At 49.8% G+C, this 19,156-nt stretch overlaps 1 protein-coding gene across 1 annotated transcript in view; it reads right to left on the bottom strand.

Moving 5' to 3' along the window:
- Window positions 1-4,378: 4,378 nt before the first annotated feature.
- LAMC1 (laminin subunit gamma 1) overlaps window positions 4,379-19,156 on the bottom strand; it is a 66,954-nt gene continuing 52,176 nt past the window's right edge. Inside the window, exons 12-28 of the mRNA XM_063345180.1 lie at window positions 18,747-18,968; window positions 18,467-18,655; window positions 16,801-17,046; window positions 16,319-16,472; window positions 15,740-15,882; window positions 14,845-15,023; window positions 14,526-14,682; window positions 11,959-12,164; window positions 11,458-11,537; window positions 10,903-11,040; window positions 10,566-10,710; window positions 9,827-9,976; window positions 9,306-9,420; window positions 8,761-8,960; window positions 8,371-8,529; window positions 7,736-7,835; window positions 4,379-7,327 (exon numbers count right to left, since the gene is read on the bottom strand). Of these exons, the coding sequence (XP_063201250.1) occupies window positions 7,071-7,327; window positions 7,736-7,835; window positions 8,371-8,529; window positions 8,761-8,960; window positions 9,306-9,420; window positions 9,827-9,976; window positions 10,566-10,710; window positions 10,903-11,040; window positions 11,458-11,537; window positions 11,959-12,164; window positions 14,526-14,682; window positions 14,845-15,023; window positions 15,740-15,882; window positions 16,319-16,472; window positions 16,801-17,046; window positions 18,467-18,655; window positions 18,747-18,968 (2,840 nt within the window). The 3' untranslated portion in view covers window positions 4,379-7,070. The remainder of the gene's footprint in view (window positions 7,328-7,735; window positions 7,836-8,370; window positions 8,530-8,760; window positions 8,961-9,305; window positions 9,421-9,826; window positions 9,977-10,565; window positions 10,711-10,902; window positions 11,041-11,457; window positions 11,538-11,958; window positions 12,165-14,525; window positions 14,683-14,844; window positions 15,024-15,739; window positions 15,883-16,318; window positions 16,473-16,800; window positions 17,047-18,466; window positions 18,656-18,746; window positions 18,969-19,156) is intronic.

Raw genomic sequence — 19,156 nt, 5'->3', positions numbered from 1 at the left:
ACAGACCCGGGGTGATTAACATCTAGGTCCCCATCCGAGCAGCCTCCAGACACTCATGCACCTGGAGCTGACTCAGAGGACTTTCCCCCACGGCTTCTGGTGATCTCATGGGTGCAAACAGCCCGAATTCACCACATCTTTGCACCTCCCTTTGCCAAGCTTACCTGCCTCTGCTGATTCAGTCAACTATCTTCTATAAACAGGCTGTTTCCTTTTAATTTCACAGGCTGGATCTTAATATCATTCACGACAAGGAACTCAGCTTCACAGAAGCGCTGGTGGCATGTTGATTTTTGGCACCCAAGGTTGCCTTATATGATTTTCTTTTTTTTTTAATTATCTTTTTTAAGAAGCAAGACAAAACCACTTACAGCGTTCCCCCCCACATTTGGCGGTTCGCAGGGTCTGCCTATTCCTCTGACAAAACACACTTAGTCCATTCTGCTCTGAAGTCCACCACTTGCCCCAAACACCTTCCTGCCCGCTGACACCCCTCTGCTCGGGAAGCTCCTCTCCTCCTGTCAGCACAGTGGTTCCCTTGCACCTTGCCCAGCCCAAGTCCTTGGCTGACTTCGCTCTTGGAAGACCAGCTGTCACAATCCGGAAGCTTTTCCCTTGTCTGGCTCCTCTGTGTCGTCCTTCCCGTCTCACCGCTATCACCCCACCGCTCACCTCACTTCTGCAAACAGTGCACTGACACAGCTCGCTCCCCACTCATCTCTGCGTATTTACTTAGGTTACTCTTACCTCGTCATCCTCCACCAACCTTCAAGAGCACCTCTGAAAAACACATGAATGCACGTGTGGCGCTACCCAAAAATATATTTTTCTGGGGCCTTGATTTTCTGAAGAGACCAGGTCTGGAACAAACTGGTGCCCACCACCCTCACTGGTGGCCACAACCCTGCACAGAACAAATGCTGCCCATCGCTACAGCAGCGCCCTTTAGAAAAGGTCTCACATAAACACGGTTAACAGAAATGTTACCTTTTAGAGTGAGCGTAAGCGATGGGAGGCATGAAGAACAGTGGCTCTCATCAGACGCTGCAACGGAACAGCATTTCTTCACTGGACAACCTGGGTCTGCCCTTCCCCTTTAATCTGTGACGTAAGGGGTGTCCTTCCGAAGATGTCCTACGCTCCTTCTTCATTACTGGGCTAAGAAACCTGCTACAGCAAGGAGACCACTGCAGCGGCTGGCAAGTTAATCAGTCCTTGAGGACACAGCCATGGCAGAATTAGCCACTCCAAAGACAGTCTGGATCCACATAATAATCTGAATTTTGCTGATGGTTGCCAGTGGCAAGTGATGGATGTGTGAAAGCCCCGAAGCAATAGCTTTATTGATGTAACCAAGGAAGAAAACCCATTTTGGTGGCTCATGAGAGATAAACACCACCAGGATGTCGTCCTTGCAGCCCAGCACATCCCTGGCACCCTCAGGCCTCCCTCCACAAGGGACCTTCTGAACTGCAACATCCTCCTGCAACCCCAGTCCTGGGCTGCTGCTGCGGGCGGCCTCGCGTCTCCTTTGCGGTTTCTGGAGAAGTAGTTTCTCTCGAGCTATTTTCTGTTTGTTCGACCAAACAGTCCTTCCCGCCGCCGCCACACACCTGCTCCATGCCAGCTGTTTGAGCCCGAGGAGTTTCTCCTCCAGTCCGGCAGCAGACCTTTATCCTGCCACCTGGCACTGCCTTGGTGCAGAAAACCAGGGATCCTGCCACGCCGGTATCATCAAACACACAGCACAGCGATAAAGCCTGGACTTCGGTCTTGCCTTCTCCAGGCGCGTGCCTTGGGCTTCTGAAGGCAGGCTTCGGGCCAGCACGTCGAGCTGCCTTCCCTGGGCTGGGGCCAGGGTGTTCCCCCTCATACAGCGCTGTTCCCAGACAGAGAATCTGTTTTATACCTCAGGATTTGAAGCACAGTGATCTTATGGGTCGATCCTTTAAAAAATAAATAAATATATATATATATATATGTATGTGTGTGTATATATCTTCCTTGTTCAGGAACACATGGGCTTCCTTCAGGAGATGTGGCCTTCTGGCAGGTTTTGGTTTCATGGCTGGTTTTGGAGGGTCCGGAGGGGCAGTTACAGACAGCACGGGGGCAGTCCTTGCTCAGGGCTGGCAAAACTCCCTGTGCCAGGCAGGGCTACCCCCGCGCAGGGGACATCACTGGGGCAGGCAGAGGGACACCGTGGAGCGGCCCAGTGACGGTGAGCAAGCGGGGCAGGGCCAGGCAGCGGCACTACAAGGAAGTGCCATCGCCTGGCCTTGCCTCGCCTGTACCCTGCCCCTGCCAGCGAGGGGGCGAGACAGACAGACGGACAGACAGAGGGACAGACGGAGATGAGGGAAGGCAGCAGTGCTGTCCCACCGCATTCCCCTCTCTGCCTCCAGCCCCACAGTGGTGGCTGCTGGTCTTCGCTGGGGACCTCAGTGGGATTTTTTTTACTTACACCGTGTTCCCGATATTGCTGGGATGGGGGCAGGCAGAAGGTATTGGTCCAGCAGGTAACTAGACAGACTAACTAGAATGTGGTCCAAGATGTCACAGTTGTAGATGGGGAGCGCAGACACCGCCAGCTCAGCGTGGTGGCTGTATGTCCTCCTCCTCTTCCACAGATCCACACAGACACACTAGAGCTGCCTCCTCCGAGCAGCTGCTCCCAGCACTTACTAACTCCTGACGATACCTCGTCCTCCCCAGAAATGGGAGAGAACCTGGCTCAGCAGCCCCACGAGGTCAGGTCCCCTGAAGTCCAGCCTCCCCAGCACAGCCCATGAAGCCCCCAGGCCCCCCCTCCTCAAGCAGCTCCCTCCCACTCCGCTGGGAGGAGCACCCCAACTATTTCTACCCAGCTGCAAAGACCCCAAGTGACCACTCTGCCCCAGTTCTTCCCATCACCAGCTGCTCACCAGGCCCCCCTTGCCCGCTGCCAGCCTCTCGCTTCTCCAGGGAGCACACGAGAGGTGATGAAGCTTCAGCTTGGACAGTGAGAAAAGCCACTGGAAATCAGAGGAGAAAAATAGCCCCCAGGGCACGGCTTGGTCACGCCTCAGCAAGGTCCCTCCTCTTCCACCTTGAGGTCGAGCTCAGCCCAGGCTGAGCAGAACCCTCCTGAGATGTTCTCTGCCCAGACTCCAAAACACGGACAGAGCACTTCAGCGAGCTGGAAGCAGCAGTTCTCGTGCTCCCTTGGCTCTGCTCCTCCCGGCGGCAGAGCGTGGCACATCTTGCCCTCAAAAACCCTCTGATTTCAGACCAGCCTGATACAAGCATTTCAGAGACTCAGCATAAACCTACAAAAGCCTGTGGCTTCACCTTTATTTGGGATTTGGCCCAGGCTTCACAGGACAAGCACTGATGCTGTGCGACCTGAAGATAAAATGAAGGGCACAGACTCGCTTCCTGAGATGAGTGTTTTAGCCTAAAAAACAGTTTTAAGAGGCTCCACGTCAAGCTACAGCCCAGGCAAGGTCAGCACCTTCCAACCACCCGGTTCTCTGCTGACTGCTACCCACAGTCCCGCGGCAACACCAGCATCGCACCAGCGGGGATTCGTTCAACAGCAGTGCTGGCCAAAAAAAAAAGGAATTTTAGAAAACAAATGCATTAGCAGCAATTATAGTTGAAGAACAAAAAGCTGAAGCTAGACAAACTGAAATTAAAAAAAAAATAATAATAATGAAAAGCACTTACCAATTGAGAAGGGATTAGCTCTGATGCAAGTTAATGAGACACGTGCATTTTCCTCTGCTGAGAAAAATAAAAGAAATCCAGTCTGCAGCTGGAAGACGGGTGTGATCGCAAAGCTGCCCAGTCTGTTATCACAGTAATCTGTCCTGACATTAAAAACTTGCTTAATTCAGGAATAAAACTTATCCCAGCTCTAGCAGACAGAACCCACAGAGGAACACAGAGTACCCAAATTTATGGTAGTTTCCAGTAGAGAAATTTCAGCTTCTTCATTTAGGGGTTTTGGTTTTCTTCCCAGGAGCCCCATCCTTTTCCATGTGTTCAGCTGAAAGCAGACAGGATTTCACCCTTACGTCGCAAAGAAACAGCCCCCAGTCCCTCCAGGCTTTCCAGGGGGACAATACAGCTCCAATAGCATCAGCATCAACAACATAATCTTACATTATTTTTTTTTGTAGCCACGGCAATGGAGCAGTGGACATAGGGAGAAACCAAAGTCGCCATAGCCACCTGCAGCCCACCACCATGAGCTTCCCAGTTTTCCCTTTCTACCACCCCAGTCCAGCTCAGCTGATTAACTAAGCAAGAGGCAAATCCTACAACTGAGACACACCCCCATAAACACTCCCCCCCCGCCCAGCCCCAAAGCAATATTCAAAAGAAAGCCAAGGTATAAGGGGTTACAAATATTCAGACTTTATTATAAATAAGAAATACTGTTTTATACATAAAAACTGCAAGTGTTGCATTTTGTTCACCGCCCCAGACAGCAAGACCACAGATTAAGGCAAAAAGCTGGAGTGAAGGCACGTACTGAGGGGCCGCAGTCAGGAGTGAGGTGACGAAGGGACTGTCACACGTCGCCCGTGACGCCCAGCACTCCACCAGCACCCGGCGCATCATCACATCACGTACAAGAAATAACTGGACTTATACAATGAATAATGGCTGTACTGCAGTAGTGATTAAGAGATCGCTTATAAAGATTTTTTTTATTTAAAAATAAAATTCTGTTAAAAACAGTTTAAGAAAAAAAAAAAAAAAAGAGAAGAAAGCAGGAAACCTTAGGCCTGAGGTCAGCCAGGGCACGCGTGCATCTTCGCGTCTGCTCTTCTCGCAGCCGTGGCAGAGAGGTGACGCGGTTACAGCCAGCCATGGGACCCGAGCAGCCGGACAGGACACCCCCTCAGTGTCCCGCGCGCGCAGAGAAGCGCAGGGGAGCCCTCCTCCAGGCACTAGGTGTTGGCAGGCAGGGGGGCAGATGGTAAGAATCTCTAAGCGGAAGGGAACAGGAGCGCTGCGGCGTTTGCTGGAACAGCCCCTGCCCGGCAGTGCTGCTGCCAAGGGGGCACCAAACCTCCCGCCTCACACAGCGGTATCAAGACATCCCCAAATCCAGCTCTCCAACCACCTCAACGCAGGGCCCGGTCTCCCGACAGCGCCACAGCTGCTCACAGCCCAGCTGCCAAGCCACAGCCCCTGCTCCCCCCGGCCCAACGTCCCCAGGGACAAGGGACACGGAAGGGGCTGCGTCGGGGCTGGCTTTGGAGGGAGGGCTGGAAAGCCCCCACCAAGGGGCAGAGTGGTTGTCGCTGATGCCCACGGAGGTGCTGAGCACACGGGAGAGGGAAGACAGTAGGAGCCCAGGTAGGAAGGAGAAATACCGAGCTCTAAGGGAGGAATATACGGTGCACGCACCCCGATGGCTCCAGGGGAAAGCACAGAGGAGGCCAGGCTGTGCCACTCCGGAAATATGGCTGGGTGTATTTACACACACATACGCACACACAAGAGACTTCCTCACACTATAGTCATGATTTTAAAAAAAACGGAAAAAAAAAATCACATTCACACAAAAAATATAAATTTGAAATAATTAATAGCACCAGTGTGTGTCAGATAATAATTTCTTCCCCGCTACGCAAACGTACGAAGTTGCATAGTGTTTAAGGATAGATATATACTGGATCTCAAGGAGGGGACGGGGGGGTGCCAGGCTGGAGGCGAGGAGGGAGTCGCAGGGAATGCTCTGGCCTCAGAGCGGGCAGGGGGAGCAGCGAGGGGCTCCCCGCCGCCCCGGAGGCGCTGCCTGGGCAGGGAGCCTGCGGAGAGGCGGCAGCGGCGCTGGGGAAGGCAGAACTGCCCCCGGAGCCTGGCCTGAAGTCCCTGCGCTGCGGTGACTGGACTGTGACGGGGAGACCGGTAGGCAAAAAGAAAGGAGGGCACTGGTAAACTCCAGCTCTCTCTGCCAGCTTAAAAACGGGCAAAAGGCGAGAGCAATGCCAGGAGATATAAAAATGCCACTGTCCTCCTTCAGGAAAAAGATGGGGAGAAAGCCCTTTTCATTTCCCCCTTCCTTCCCCACCCAAAGGCACCGGGCATGAAGGCCAGTGCAGCTGTCAGAGCTCTCTGGATGGCAGCACTCCTCTTCAGCGAGACTGCTGCTGCTTGAACAAACTAATCCGACAACCAGACATACATCATAAAAATAATGATTAAAAAAATTCTCTGTCAATTCGATAGCAACACCTACAGATGGGAAGGCAGCTCACGGCTTCCATGCTCCCCAGCCTGGACTCCCCAGCAGGCAGCTGCTTCCAGAGCGGACCCAAAGCCTCTCCATGGCCCAGGAGTGGGGCTGGCCAGACCTACCCCTCCACCGGCACCCCACCTTCCCACAGAGCTCCTCGCACAGGCCGCACTGCTCTCAGAGCGATGCATCATCACGGAAAGCATTTCAGAAAGAGGCTTCAGCTATTTTGTCAAGGCTACCAATGCTGTCGATTGGCCACTAGTTAACAATAAAAAAAAAAAAATTATAAAAATTCACAGGGTTAGAAGTTGGGAAGAGGGATCTGAATGAGTGCAGCTATACTGGCCATTACAGTAATACTTTGGTAGCCATCCCCTTCCTTCATAGGGACAGAGAGCTCTGGGACTGAGGATTTTACAGTCAAGGGGAGAAGAGAGGAGAGAAAGTCGGGTTAGTTTTGCCTTGCCGTATACAGCTCACATGGTTATTCCTGAACCACAGTATGAAGAGTCCAGAGCATCTCTCATCCTTGCGCTAATCAAAGGGAAACTTGTGTCTGAGAGAGGGGCAAAGGCGGAGTGCTCAGGAAGACAGTTTATATAAAAAAACCCTTTGATGCCCAAAGACGGATATTTAATTTGCTTCTCTTAAAAAAAAAAAAAAAAAAAGAAAAAACCCAACCAAAAAAACCTTTCATCTTATCCTGATTTGAAAAGAAAACAGTGGCTGCGAGCAGCATAGAGTTGGGAATTTGAAGAAGGTAATGTGTGTTAAGGCACTCCATAGCCAAACCACCGCTCACCGGGGAAATACCCCCACCCCCAGCGCACCCTTAGGGTTTCTCAATGGACGGGGTGTTGAAACAGCCAGAGGGCAAGGTCTTCTTGATGTCCTCCAGGTTGCTAATGTCCTTCAGGATCTCTTCAATGTCCCTGTTGTAGGCCTGTATCGCATCATCTTGCTTCCTGGCTTCTCTCTCGAGGAAAGACACCTTCTGGTCCAGGTCTTTCTCTTTCATCTGGTCTTTGGCACTGTTCAGGGTACCCTCGATCTCATTCAGTTCGTTCAAGTCCACTGTCTCCAGTTGCCCTGAAAAGTCAGAAACAAACAGTGAAGTCCATTAAAAAAAAAAATAAATAAAAAGCACCTTTGACGTACTGCTTTTGGGTGCTTGCCCAGCTGAGCCCATACCCGTACGGAGATCTCCACCAGGGCATCTCTACGTTAGAGCCAGCATTTAGAACAGGACCAACTATGTCACACCTTCACTGCCTCAACAGCAGTCCTCAGCTCACAGAAAAGTGGTACCAAACATTGCATGACAAGATTTGAGGCCACCCCAGGGGAAAAAACCCCATTTCTAGAAGTGACCAGACCCATTTGGTTCGTGGCAGAGCGCCGGCAGGGAAGCCGACACACCACACCGGCTGCCAGCATGGCAACGCCAGGCAGCAGGAAAACACTCAAAAGCATAAGGCACATTAAGGACAGTCTTACCTAATTGATCCAGCAGGTTGTTAATGATGGCAAGCAAGCTGTTCACAGAGTTCTTCGCTTTTCTTGCGTTGTCTTCTGCCTCCTGGGCAGCCTGTGAGGCCTGCACGGTATAAAAAATGAAAGCACAAAAAGGCTGTAGGGATTACGAAACCATCGCCTCTCCTTTTCACGTCTGCCCAAGCAGTTAGTCACACACACCCCTGGCGCCTCTCCCAAGGATAACACCCCTGCACCGAGATCTCCATCACAGTGTTGGCTAAGACTGACAACCTTCGAATAATCAGTTTTCTGACTATTTCAGGATGGGGATCCCCGATAACCGAGCAGGATTTTGCAGGAAAAGTCAGAACAGGGTCAAGAGGGCTACAGCCTGGTTTCAGTTAAAATAAAAGGGAAGTGCTGCATTAAGAAAACTGGCTCTGAAGTTCCAGCAGGGAACCTATGCTAATGCCACCAGAGGAGCTCCTTTGCTAGTCTCTTGTCTTCAATCCCACGTTAAACTTGGAAGAGACTGAATTCTGGCTGGACTCAGTGCTGTCTTTGCAGGAAGACAGCAGGGAAAAAAGCTTGCACTGCCAGGACAGCAGGGAGAAGGAACCTTCTTGCCACTGCTGCCACCTGCCAGCATCACTTACCATGCCTGCCATCATCATATCCTGCTCAGCATCATCCTGCTTCCGCTTCAGCTCTTTTTCTGCATCCTGCAGCTGCTTCATCACGTCATCCACTTCTCGGGCCAGCCCCGTCACATCAGCAAAAGTCTTGTCAGCTTCGGCTTTGGTAGCAGCTGCACTCTACAGCCAACAAGGCGAACAGGATGGAAAAAGGTGGTGAAGGTGCACAACTTCCTTCAACCCTTTTCATCAAAATGCACCGATTTCCTAACATCCCATATTTTGCATTCCCTGGTGGGGAATACAGCAGAAAGCACATGGGGCTCACCAGGAAATGCTGGAACAGAGGAGTTTACGCAGTTACACACCAGTATCTCAGGAGGGGTGGGTTCAGAACCACAAAGGACTCACCTTCTGGACAGAACCAGCAATTTTCTCAGCATCATCTGCTTTAGCCTTGGCTTCACGGGCATCGGCAGCAGCATTGCCCAGCGCCAGCTCCGCCTGGCGCGTCTTATTGTTGGCTTCAGCAATGGTCTGTGTAATAGCAGGAATCTTTTTCAGCGCCTCCTCCGCTGCTGTCTTGTTATCATTCACCCGCTTATCAAAATCTAAGAAAGGACAAAACAGATACTTATCACTTGCTCCAGAAGGGCCTCAGGCTGCTTCTTTGACCAAGCTACCCTGGCTTTGCCACCCTGACATTGTGGGGGGTATATGCTTGCAGCTCTCCCTGTTATACGTTTTCTGACGCTAAATAAGGAACTTAAACAAAAGGAGATTTCTAGTCACTGGAAACATTTCCATTTTTTTCTTTAAAGAAAAAAAAAAGCCAAAAGAACCCACCTAACACTCAGGTACCTGCAATAGCACGGCCAGTTTAACCAAGATACCCTACTGCCAAGTGACTTGTCACACAGGAAGCGAAGGATTCACTGCAGGTGCTTTCTCTTTACCTTTCAGGTTGCTGAGAATGGTATTAGCCTCCTGTAGTGTGCCATTGCCCTTCCGAGCAGCTTCTTCAGCCAGGGCTTTTGCTGCATCCGCTCGAGCCAGGAGCTGGTCTGCAGTCTAAGGAGACATGACGTGTATCAACACATTCTCACCTTTTGAGGGACGACCATCTAGGTGCATCAGAAAGCATTGCTCAGCCTGAAACACCAACGCCACACAGAACGGCGTTCATCCCTGAGCGGCAATGCTTCCTCTGAGACCAGGTGAATTTCGGTACTTCTGGGATACTGTTCTGAATACAAAAACGACCCCACCCCTGCAAACATCCCCCACTTTCCCATATAGCCTCACTGCTTTTACCAGCTTTTTGCGTGTCCTTTCCAGGACCATTCTTCAGTATTCTTGTAAGTAACACACAGTGCTAAAATAAGACTGAATAAGACCAAATCTTTCATATCTGGCCAGTTAGTTGTTTTCCTTTGTTTCTTCCAGGGAACAAAAGCTTGCACAAAACAGAACTGACCTGCTGCTCTGTCTTCCCTTTCTCCAAGAGGTTCTTTACTTCTAGCTCCTTTCCTTTCATGTCTTCTCTCAAGTCCTCGTAATCTTTCAGCTTCCTGGCAATTAGCTGATCTAGCTCCTCCGCTTCCTTCTTGATCTTATTTGCTTCATTCTGCAGGTGGAAATCAGAAACAAATGCAGATTCCTGAACGTTAAAGAGTTTCTGAACAGGTGGCAGAACACAGTATAGCTTCTAATGGACAAACAGGCAGAAGCTATGATGCGTTCCCATCTCTTACAACTACAGTTGTAACACTGCCTACAAAGCCCCGAACACCACCAGGGTCAGTGCAACAAAGGGCAGCGGTTGTGAACGGTTTTGTGTGCAACAAAATCTCCTGTGCTACAATGAGCACAGGAGAGGGAGCAGTTCTGCTGGCTTCAGAGGGAACCGAAATTTCTGCACTTCTCTGTTCAAGCCAAGGTATTTGGCAAACAACATTTCGCTGTTTTTCTGCCCTTCAGAGATCAGGGGATGCGCGGGTTTACATATTTAGTTTCCAGCACGCAAGTCTCCTGCATAAAAACTGAAATGCACAAGTGTGGATTATGGTTAAGACGGACAAAAATTCCATAGGCTGTTCTTATGCAGAGAAACATTAGCGGAGCACACGCAAGGTATCTCAGCAACCTAGCCCACTGCTGTAACGCTTGTCCTCATTGATCTTCAGAAAACTGCACGTGATGCTTCCTGCGCATACCTCTAGCCCTGTGGAATCCACTGTAGGCAGACTGGTGAGATTAGCGTAGATCTGCAGGGCTTTGTTTCCAGCTTCCTCTGCCTCCGCAAGCACCTTGCTGGCCTGTTTCTCTAGGTCTCGAGAAATGTTCCTTGCTTGATTATACCTAAAAAACCCCAAGGATCCAGTTACGTTACTTTTTTTTTGTAGAAATGAACTTACTAATAGAGTAGAAAGGCCAAGAAATTGAAAAACGACTCCCATAAAATTCAAAGCATACAACACTACAGAAGGCATCTTAGTTTGAAGTACTGCTCTACAGACAGAAAATAAAACCAATTTTCTGTTACTGACTCACTTCTGGTTGAGCTCATCAATGTCCTTTGCGGTTTGGTTTTCTCCCGCCAGGGTCTTCAGCAGCAGTTGATATGCTTCTGTGGAAGTATCATTTGCTGCCTTGGCTATGCGAACAATCTCATCAGCTTCTTTTTTGTGTCTGGATAAGATTACAGAAGAAAAGTAACGCCATTAGAATTGTCGGTCAGTGGTTTCTATCTTCAATTCCAGATTTTATTCTCTCTTACTTTTTCCTTCCTTCACGCAGATTTGCATGTGGAAGATGCTGAAACATTTGCAATGGAAGATGCTGTTTGAGACCATCTCTACAACCAAGGCATCACTCCAGCAGTGCCCACGAGATCATCTGAAAGGCACTGCTATGGTTGTACATGTCCCTCACTCACACGTCTAGCGTTTGCCCTCAATGATACACGGGCAATCACCCACACTACCAGTCTCTTGCTCAGCAAAGGGCGCATGTTTCGTATCAAGCAAATTAAATCTTGCTTTCTCCGTGTACCAAATAGCAGGGCCTTGATGCGGGCTGTGAGGAGTGCGTTTTGCCACAGCCTACCTTTCAGCCAGCTTACGGGCCTCTTCTGCCAATAGAGTCATGTTGTTAGGGTCCCCGCTTGACTCCGGAGGTGTAATGGACTGGAAACAAAGGACGAAAAAAAAAATCTTAAAGCTCTTTTTTCATCTTTTATTCATCTTTGCTTTAAATATTTATTGTCATGATCTAAATGCTTAGAGATGTGTCTAACCTACTTCTGACTTCTCTGTATTTTTTTCTTAAGCCCACGACATTTCCACTACTGGTCATCCCTTAAAAACAAAGGTGCTGATATTTATCTAGGGGTTCTTACATTGGTTTCTTTGAGCAGGGGCTAAGATAGTATCTCTGACAGACCCTGGTGATCTTCCTTTATTTATTTCCCATGGACTTGGGTAGGGGAGAAGGTATTTCCATAGCAAATTTGCTATATGAGAGAGAGAACAAGTAGAAGAACACACTAGAGGGCACAGAAAGGAAAGGCCCTCCCCTAACCATGTAGGATCTCAGCAGCACACTCACCACATTGTCAGCTGCCATCTTTGCTTTCTCAAGCATATTGGAAGCTAAGCTGATCAGGTCCTCGGTGTCCTCCACCCGCACCCGGGCTTGCTCCGCCAGGTTCTCTGTCTCCTGCACCGTGCCCTGGATGTTCCTCAGCCTGTTGAGTTGACTCGTTAGTGTGCTGTTGATGTTTTTGAGGCGATCCATGAGGCCCTGATCTACGTCTGAAGCACACAATATAAAAAGAGGGAGCAAAATTAATTACAGCAGGAAGAGAAGCTGGAGCAGCAGCTTACCACTGCAGGCAACATGTTGGTAGGTTAATCCCCTATTGAAAGGGGACCAGCAAAGCCATTTCATAAGTCAGTCAGCTTGAGATCAAAGTTATCATCAGAATGTGCACCAAATATGAGAAATGAAAAGTCATTAACTACTAAGATGACAATCCAGCTGGGTGTTGGAACAGACTCTGATGGGGGATTTTGTGTTCAGAATCATGTTTCACCTCTATCATTAACTTAAAAAAAAAAACACAAAAGAGCTGCTCCTCAAGAGGTACAAAGCATCTGCTTTATGAATTCTCTTTAGCTTAACTCCTAGAAGGTAAGCAGAGAGGGAGGAATAGCGGGGCTGTATGTTATTGCCTGCTTCAGGCAGCGGTGGCTACTCCTGAGCCAGTCTCCATACGGAGCAGCTAGAAGATGTGCAGAATAGCAAAGCCACCCCAAACTCCCCCCCCAAAGCAAAGGGATGACAGAAGCTGGCAAGATAGAGCCTTGATTCTCTAATCTGTAGGACTTATGAGCCCCCTCAAACTTCCGCAAGTTTTTGGACCACCAGGTAACTCCCCACAACAGCGTCATAATAATGGAGCCGTAAAAGCACAGCTATGTGCCTCACAACTAGGGGCAATTACTTTTGAAAACGTGGGAGCATTATTAAGAGAGAAAGTACAAGCAGAAGCCTGCAGGACTCTAAAATTAAGATTTTTCCCAAATACGTTGCCTCAACCTTGCAGCACATCTTAAGTATTGAACATGAACATTTGACACATTTCAAAAACATACTACAAACTACGTATCAAGTAGAAAACCGCAAATAAGAGCTACAGGTGTGCACAGATTTTTGCAAGGGTAGTTTTTGTTGCATTTCACTTGCTTCTTTGGGAAGAGCAACAAAGCTGGTGAGGAGTCTGGAGCACAAGTCTTGTGAGGAGCAGCTGAGGGAGCTGGGGGTGTTCAGCCTGGAGAAAAGGAGGCTGAGGGGAGATCTTCTTGGCTCTCTACAGCTCCCTCAAAGGAGGGGGTAGCCGGGGGGGGGTCGGGCTCTTCTCCCAAGGAAAAAGTGATGAGAGGGAACGGTCTCAAGTTGCGCCAGGGGAGGTTTAGATTGGATATTAGGAAAAATTTCTTCACAGAAAAGGTTATCAAGCATTGGAACAGGCTGCCCAGGGCAGTGGTGGAATCACCATCCCTGGAGGTATTTAAAAGACGTGTAGGTGTGGTGCCGAGGGACATGGTTTAGTGGTGGACTTGGCAGCATCAGGTTGACAGTTGGATTTGATGATCTTACGGGTCATTTCCAACTTAAATGATTCTACGGTTCTAAGAGGTGGGAAAAAAGATGAAAAACGCCACCACAAAATCTAATTAATTTCCTCAATTTTCTTCAATCCCTACTCTTCTGCCCCCCTACATGGGACTATTACCTAGGCACGGATGCCAAGCAGGCCGCAGAAAGCTACCTGGGGTAAAACTGAGAAAAGCTTCAGTGATCATTCCCACTGTCAGGAATCTTCCCAAGCAAACGCGTTGGATGCGCATCAGCTTTTTTGCAGCTTCACACAAAGGGGACAGATTTTTCCAAAGTGGTCTAAAATGACTGAACCAACTCCCAGGGGAACATCTTTCACTGTAAAGTCAATAGTTGTCTTCAAGTCGCTCTTCTCCAAAACACACATCAGCTTACGCATTAAAAAGACCCTAAGGACAAACCACTCGCATTGCTCAACGCCCTGCTCACAGACATCCTATGGTAGAGGTGACAGTACAAGAATCGATTTGAAGCAGAGTTTAGCAGGAAAAATAGCTACAGGCCACCACAACAGCACATTTCAGAACTTCACGCGCTTTCTGGTGGGATAATTACACTTGCCAACAGGATTTTGAAGCCTTCATTCTGGTTGCTGATGACATCCCAACAAGAACTGCTTTATCCCAAGATGTCTGAGCAAATTCATAAGCATAATAAATAAGTATATTGGAAAGCCTTCTGCTTGTTTAACAATAAGTAAACCCCTCCTTTGCATCTGGAGAAGAGGGTAACATAGAACACATATGTACACAGCTTGCGGCAGATCTTTACTTTGCATGTTCCACAGAGACCACTGGGAGAACAAAAGGATAAAAGCACAGCCACCATTGTTTTGATAATAACATACACTGTCTCAGCGCTATCTGAAATAGCTGTCTGTCCTGAGGCACTGCACAGGCTTGAAAAATAAAACACGTTGTGTTCAAAGGGAACAGGAACATCAAGCAAAGAGCTCATTTCCCATTGGTCCATGCCTGACCAGGTCAACTCACCTTTGCTGTTTTGTGCTTCCTGGAGCAATTCCATAACATCTCTTTCTGCCTGCTTCAACCTCTCTTCAAAGGCTTGATCGGTTACGGTGTCTTCTCCCGTACCCAGATTTGCTATAAGATTTTCCAGCTCCTGCAACCTCTCTCGTTGTTCTGCCACCTATACGAGAGGGACAGAGCACAGCTACGGCACGGCACAAAGCACCTTGAACCTCTCTGCTTTCAGCAAGCACCAGCCAGACACGGGAGTAAAAGCCACTGCGCACAAGTGGGCACATGCCACAGTCTCCAGTGGTACCAATACTGGCGTTTGTGGCCTTACCTTGTCTTTCACCAATCTGTAACAGGGCGGACATTCTTGGCAGCCCGGCCATGAGCGGTTGTAGAAATAGTTCTCTTCACACTGGTCGCAGCGGTTCCCTACGAAGCCTTCCTTGCACTCACAGCGACCGTTCTCCTGGCACTGCAGGGAGCGCGAACCCTCGGGATCACAGTCGCAGGCTGCGGGGAAGTTAAACCTCAGTCAGACTGGAGGAGAAGCAGAAATACCCTAAAGCCCGCAGGGCAAGAGCATACCCTCAATACACTAAAACATCTGCAACAACAACGGGGCACAAACCCACAGCTGGAGCCCACCGGTGTGCTTCTACGCGCAGCTGGGCACTGTGTCTAGCTGGACACAACATTCATTGCACGTGCTCACAGTGCTGCTATTGTCTCTCCCACAAAGCATTATGATTTTCTACCCCATTTCATCGTAACGAACTGCAGTTGATTTTTCTGCTCTTTACAGGCAGGGATATTGAGGAGGAAAGTTTGGATCATCCTGGTTTTCAATCACGTTTACAAGGCACGTTGCTCCTCAAGAGAGAATCTGTATATTCAGGCCATCTGCAGAGTAGCTGTGCAGAGATTTAATGTTAGGAAACAGGACTGTTGCAGGACAAGACTCAGAGAATGTATTTGTACCAGAGAGAAGTGGGTATATCTAGAAAGTTGGAGTTCTGCCTACCCCCAGTTAAAAAAAAATAAGAAGAAAAAGTGGATAAGCTATCGTACAGAGATCAAATTTCACTATGCAGGATGTGGACATAAAAGTGCTAACTCCTGCTGTCATGAGGAGCAAGGTGAGAAAGGTGAGAGACAGGAGGAAAGCGAAGCAAGGCTGGCTGTGCAACATCCTTCCCACCTGCCTGGTTCCAGCCTCTCAGACTTACGTTTACAGCCTTCGGAGCCAAAGCCGAAGTGGTTGACCTCGCATCTGTCGCAACGTTGTCCAGCGACGCCAGGCTGGCACTCGCACTGCCCAGTTCGGATGTCACACTGGCCGTTGGTGGAGCCCAGCGCATGGCAGTTGCACCTGGGGGAGGCAGCCGCATGTCAGGCGGTGACACAGAGGGGAGGCACTGCTCTAAAGGAGCCCCAGCGAGCACAGCTCAATGCCTCCATTGCCAAAAGTCTCTTTTCTCACCATGCAGATGCAGGAGGCGAGGTGCTGAGCCTTTGACCCATGCAAGGTCACTTGGTGCCCGCACTAAAAAAAGGAACGCACGAGCCCCTGCTACCAATGATCGTGCAGTCATGTGGCACTTTTCTATTTAAAACCTTGATTTAAAGCTATTTATAAGTCAGGCTTTTTGTACGGCCTTCATAGCTGTTCCTTGACTGCTGCTCTTCCCCACCCACAGCAGCACGGAGCCACACCAGTTACTCACGACCAACATCACATTCCTGCACGAGGTAAGCACAGACCACCCCAAACCAGGCTCTTCGCCCCGATCCAAGGTGAACGTCACCTCTCACAGCCGCGTCCGCTCTGGAGGTTGAAGAAGCCAGGCTCACAGGCGCTGCAGTCCCTTCCCATGACGTGAGACAGGCACTCGCACTGCCCAGTCACTTGATTGCAACTCGTCTGCTGATTCACAGTGCCGTAGGGATTGCAGTGACAAGCTGCAAAAATAAAAGGGATGGAAAAATACGCAGGAATTTAGAAGTCCCTTCTGGTGTTGATACTCTGATAGCCAGTCCCTAAAGGGGCCCGGATCCAAAACAGGCAGCAGCCCAGCCCCTGCATCGCACAATGCTTTTGCTTCGATGGCAGTAAGTGCCCACAAACAACACAAGCATTTTAGCAAGCTGCAAACACCAAACCAGTATAAAGCCACACATCGCTGCTGACGGACACGAACAGCCTGATGTTGCGTCCTAACACCGCATCAGGAAACAGCAGCTCTTAGGGATAAGATCACTTTTAAATGCAAGAGGAATCAGCTCTCACCCCTGCACTTGTCGGCCGGATCGGGGGCCAGGGGGTTCCCGAAGAAGCCATCTTTGCAGCGGTCGCAGTAGAAGCCGGCAGTGTTGTAGATGCACTTGAGGCACTCGCCCGTCTGGCGGTCGCAGTTGCCCACGGCGTTGGGATCGATGTTGTCGTTGCACTGGCAGAGGCGGCAAGGCCTCACAGCACCGTTTTCGCCCAGTGGGTCTCCGAAATAGGCATCGTCACAAAGCTCGCACCTCTTACCTGGGACACAACAGAAACACACGTGTTGTGGCAGAAAGCCCTTTGCTGCCGTCTCACCTGGACCCACTTTGCAACCCCTCCTCTGAAAAGTAAACTCTCCAGCTCCCTCCCCTTTCATCCTTCTGTTGGGGCCAGAAAGGTGTACAAAACCACAGACAAAGCTCTCCCCATCTCTAATTTAAGCTTCTTTCTCACTGGAACTTTGCATTATGCATTACTTCAGCTCCTCTTTTCCCTCCTATCCCTTTAAGCCAAACCTATTTGTTGTAATCTGTTGCTAATTTAAGAGTTCAAGCAGGTAGAGCTCCATGGAGCATAACTGCTCCAGGAAGCCCCACTGCCAACGAGATCTGCCAAACCTCCACGGGCAGCCACTACAGCATCCAACTCAGCAGTTCCCTACACTCACTGCAGATCCGACCTCCCCAGCCAGCCATAAGCTCTACTTCCTAGGCAGTTCTAGCACACACAAATTCTCTTTTCCATCACTTTTCCCCTCACATCCCAAGAAGGCAGCAGGAGACAGGAGGAGCTCTTGTGCGACCACACAGCTACAAGTAAAGATGAGCTCGTACTGAAACCTGAGCTGCAGGGAACCCGGACTCCTGGACTCCGCTTTGGTTCATGAAGCAGCGGCACCCATGGGAACCCCCATGAGCTACCTTGGTGCTTGGTTCGGGGCTTTTCTAAGCATTTCAAGCATTGACAGGTATTCTGTACTTTGGACTCTGCCACGCCAAGCATAAAATCAGCAGAGAAGCATGGGCTGCCAACCTCAGAATGCTTCATTGCTGTGTGCAGGCAGAACAAAGGCTCTGCTTAACAAGTCAGGTACATGCTTGGACCTCATAGTTTCTTGCTAAGAAGAAAAGATATGCACCTGTTAACATATTTCTCTTTAAAACCGCTGAGCATAAATTTGGCCTTGTGTCTTTTGGGCAGTGTTTGTGAGTCACTGCAGCCTTCCTGCTGTTCCTAGGGAGGGCACTGCCCCTCCCCTGCAAGCATCCCGCAGTGCCTCTCTGCCTGGCAAACTCCATCTTCTAATTTTATTTCAGCCTGACCTGCCTTCCTGTCTCTTTTAAATCTATCCTATTTTCTGCCCAACACTGTGCAATTAACAGAGCTCTATTAGAAGCCAGCACAGCTCACCTACGTAGCACAGAAACATTCCGACTTTGCACAGATTAATCCTTTGTTTCTCTTTTGTTCTCGAGAGGCAGGCACAAAGAATATGGGTAACCCTGGGGCTCTCACAAGACAGAAAACAGGGCTGAGGAAGGGAGAAGCATTTGAACCAGAAGGCACAGCAGCTTTCAGTGCTGCTCGCTGCGGTCAGAGCCCCAGAACTGGCAGGAGACACATATCCACAGGCATGGGGGGTGTAGAAAAAAACAGACTTTTTTGTGTAGGAACACACCTGTAGTGCCAGCCTGGCAGCTGGTGCACACAACCTCTTTCGTGCGGGGCACGATGGCACAGCTCGAGCTGCCTGGGCACGGGCAGGGCTGGCAGTCTGAGGCCGTGCCCGCTGTCGCATCCCCATAATACCCGTCGCTGCACTTCTCACAGTGAGACCCCGCCGTATTATCCCTGCAGTTGCACATGCCTGGAATAGAGAGGGACACAGGTTTTGCTTCATCATCCAAGCCAGAAAGAACCACCCTCTTGCTGCTCCCTGTTTTATCAGCCCCTCTTACCTGTCTCGGGCTCACATGTCTCGCTGTGCCCGTTGCAAGCACAAGGCACGCAGGGGCTGTAGGGCCCAAGGCTCGGCGTCTCTCGCCGGTATCCAGATGAGCAGCGCTCACAGAACTGCCCCTCGTATCCCACGGGACAGGAGCAGCTCTCCACCCAGGCCACGGGCACACCTGGTCCAGGGCGAGCGCTTGTGATGGTAACATCATCCAGGTGGCCAGCACCTAGAAAGCACCAAGAGGGGAAACACTTTGTAACCACGAAGGCTCTCATCACCACTTCACCAAACACACATCTGAACAGTACAAGAGACAGACAAGTGGATGCTCGCAGCTGGTGAGGTGAAGCAAGAAGTAAAACCCTCCAGGAAGGTTCAAACAGATGAGAAAAAATGCAATACTGCTCACAAAGG

The sequence above is a fragment of the Chroicocephalus ridibundus genome, chromosome 8, assembly GCF_963924245.1.
Source record: "Chroicocephalus ridibundus chromosome 8, bChrRid1.1, whole genome shotgun sequence".
Classification (NCBI taxonomy): Eukaryota; Metazoa; Chordata; class Aves; order Charadriiformes; family Laridae; genus Chroicocephalus; species Chroicocephalus ridibundus.
This window is presented reverse-complemented; position numbering and strand designations above follow the sequence as displayed.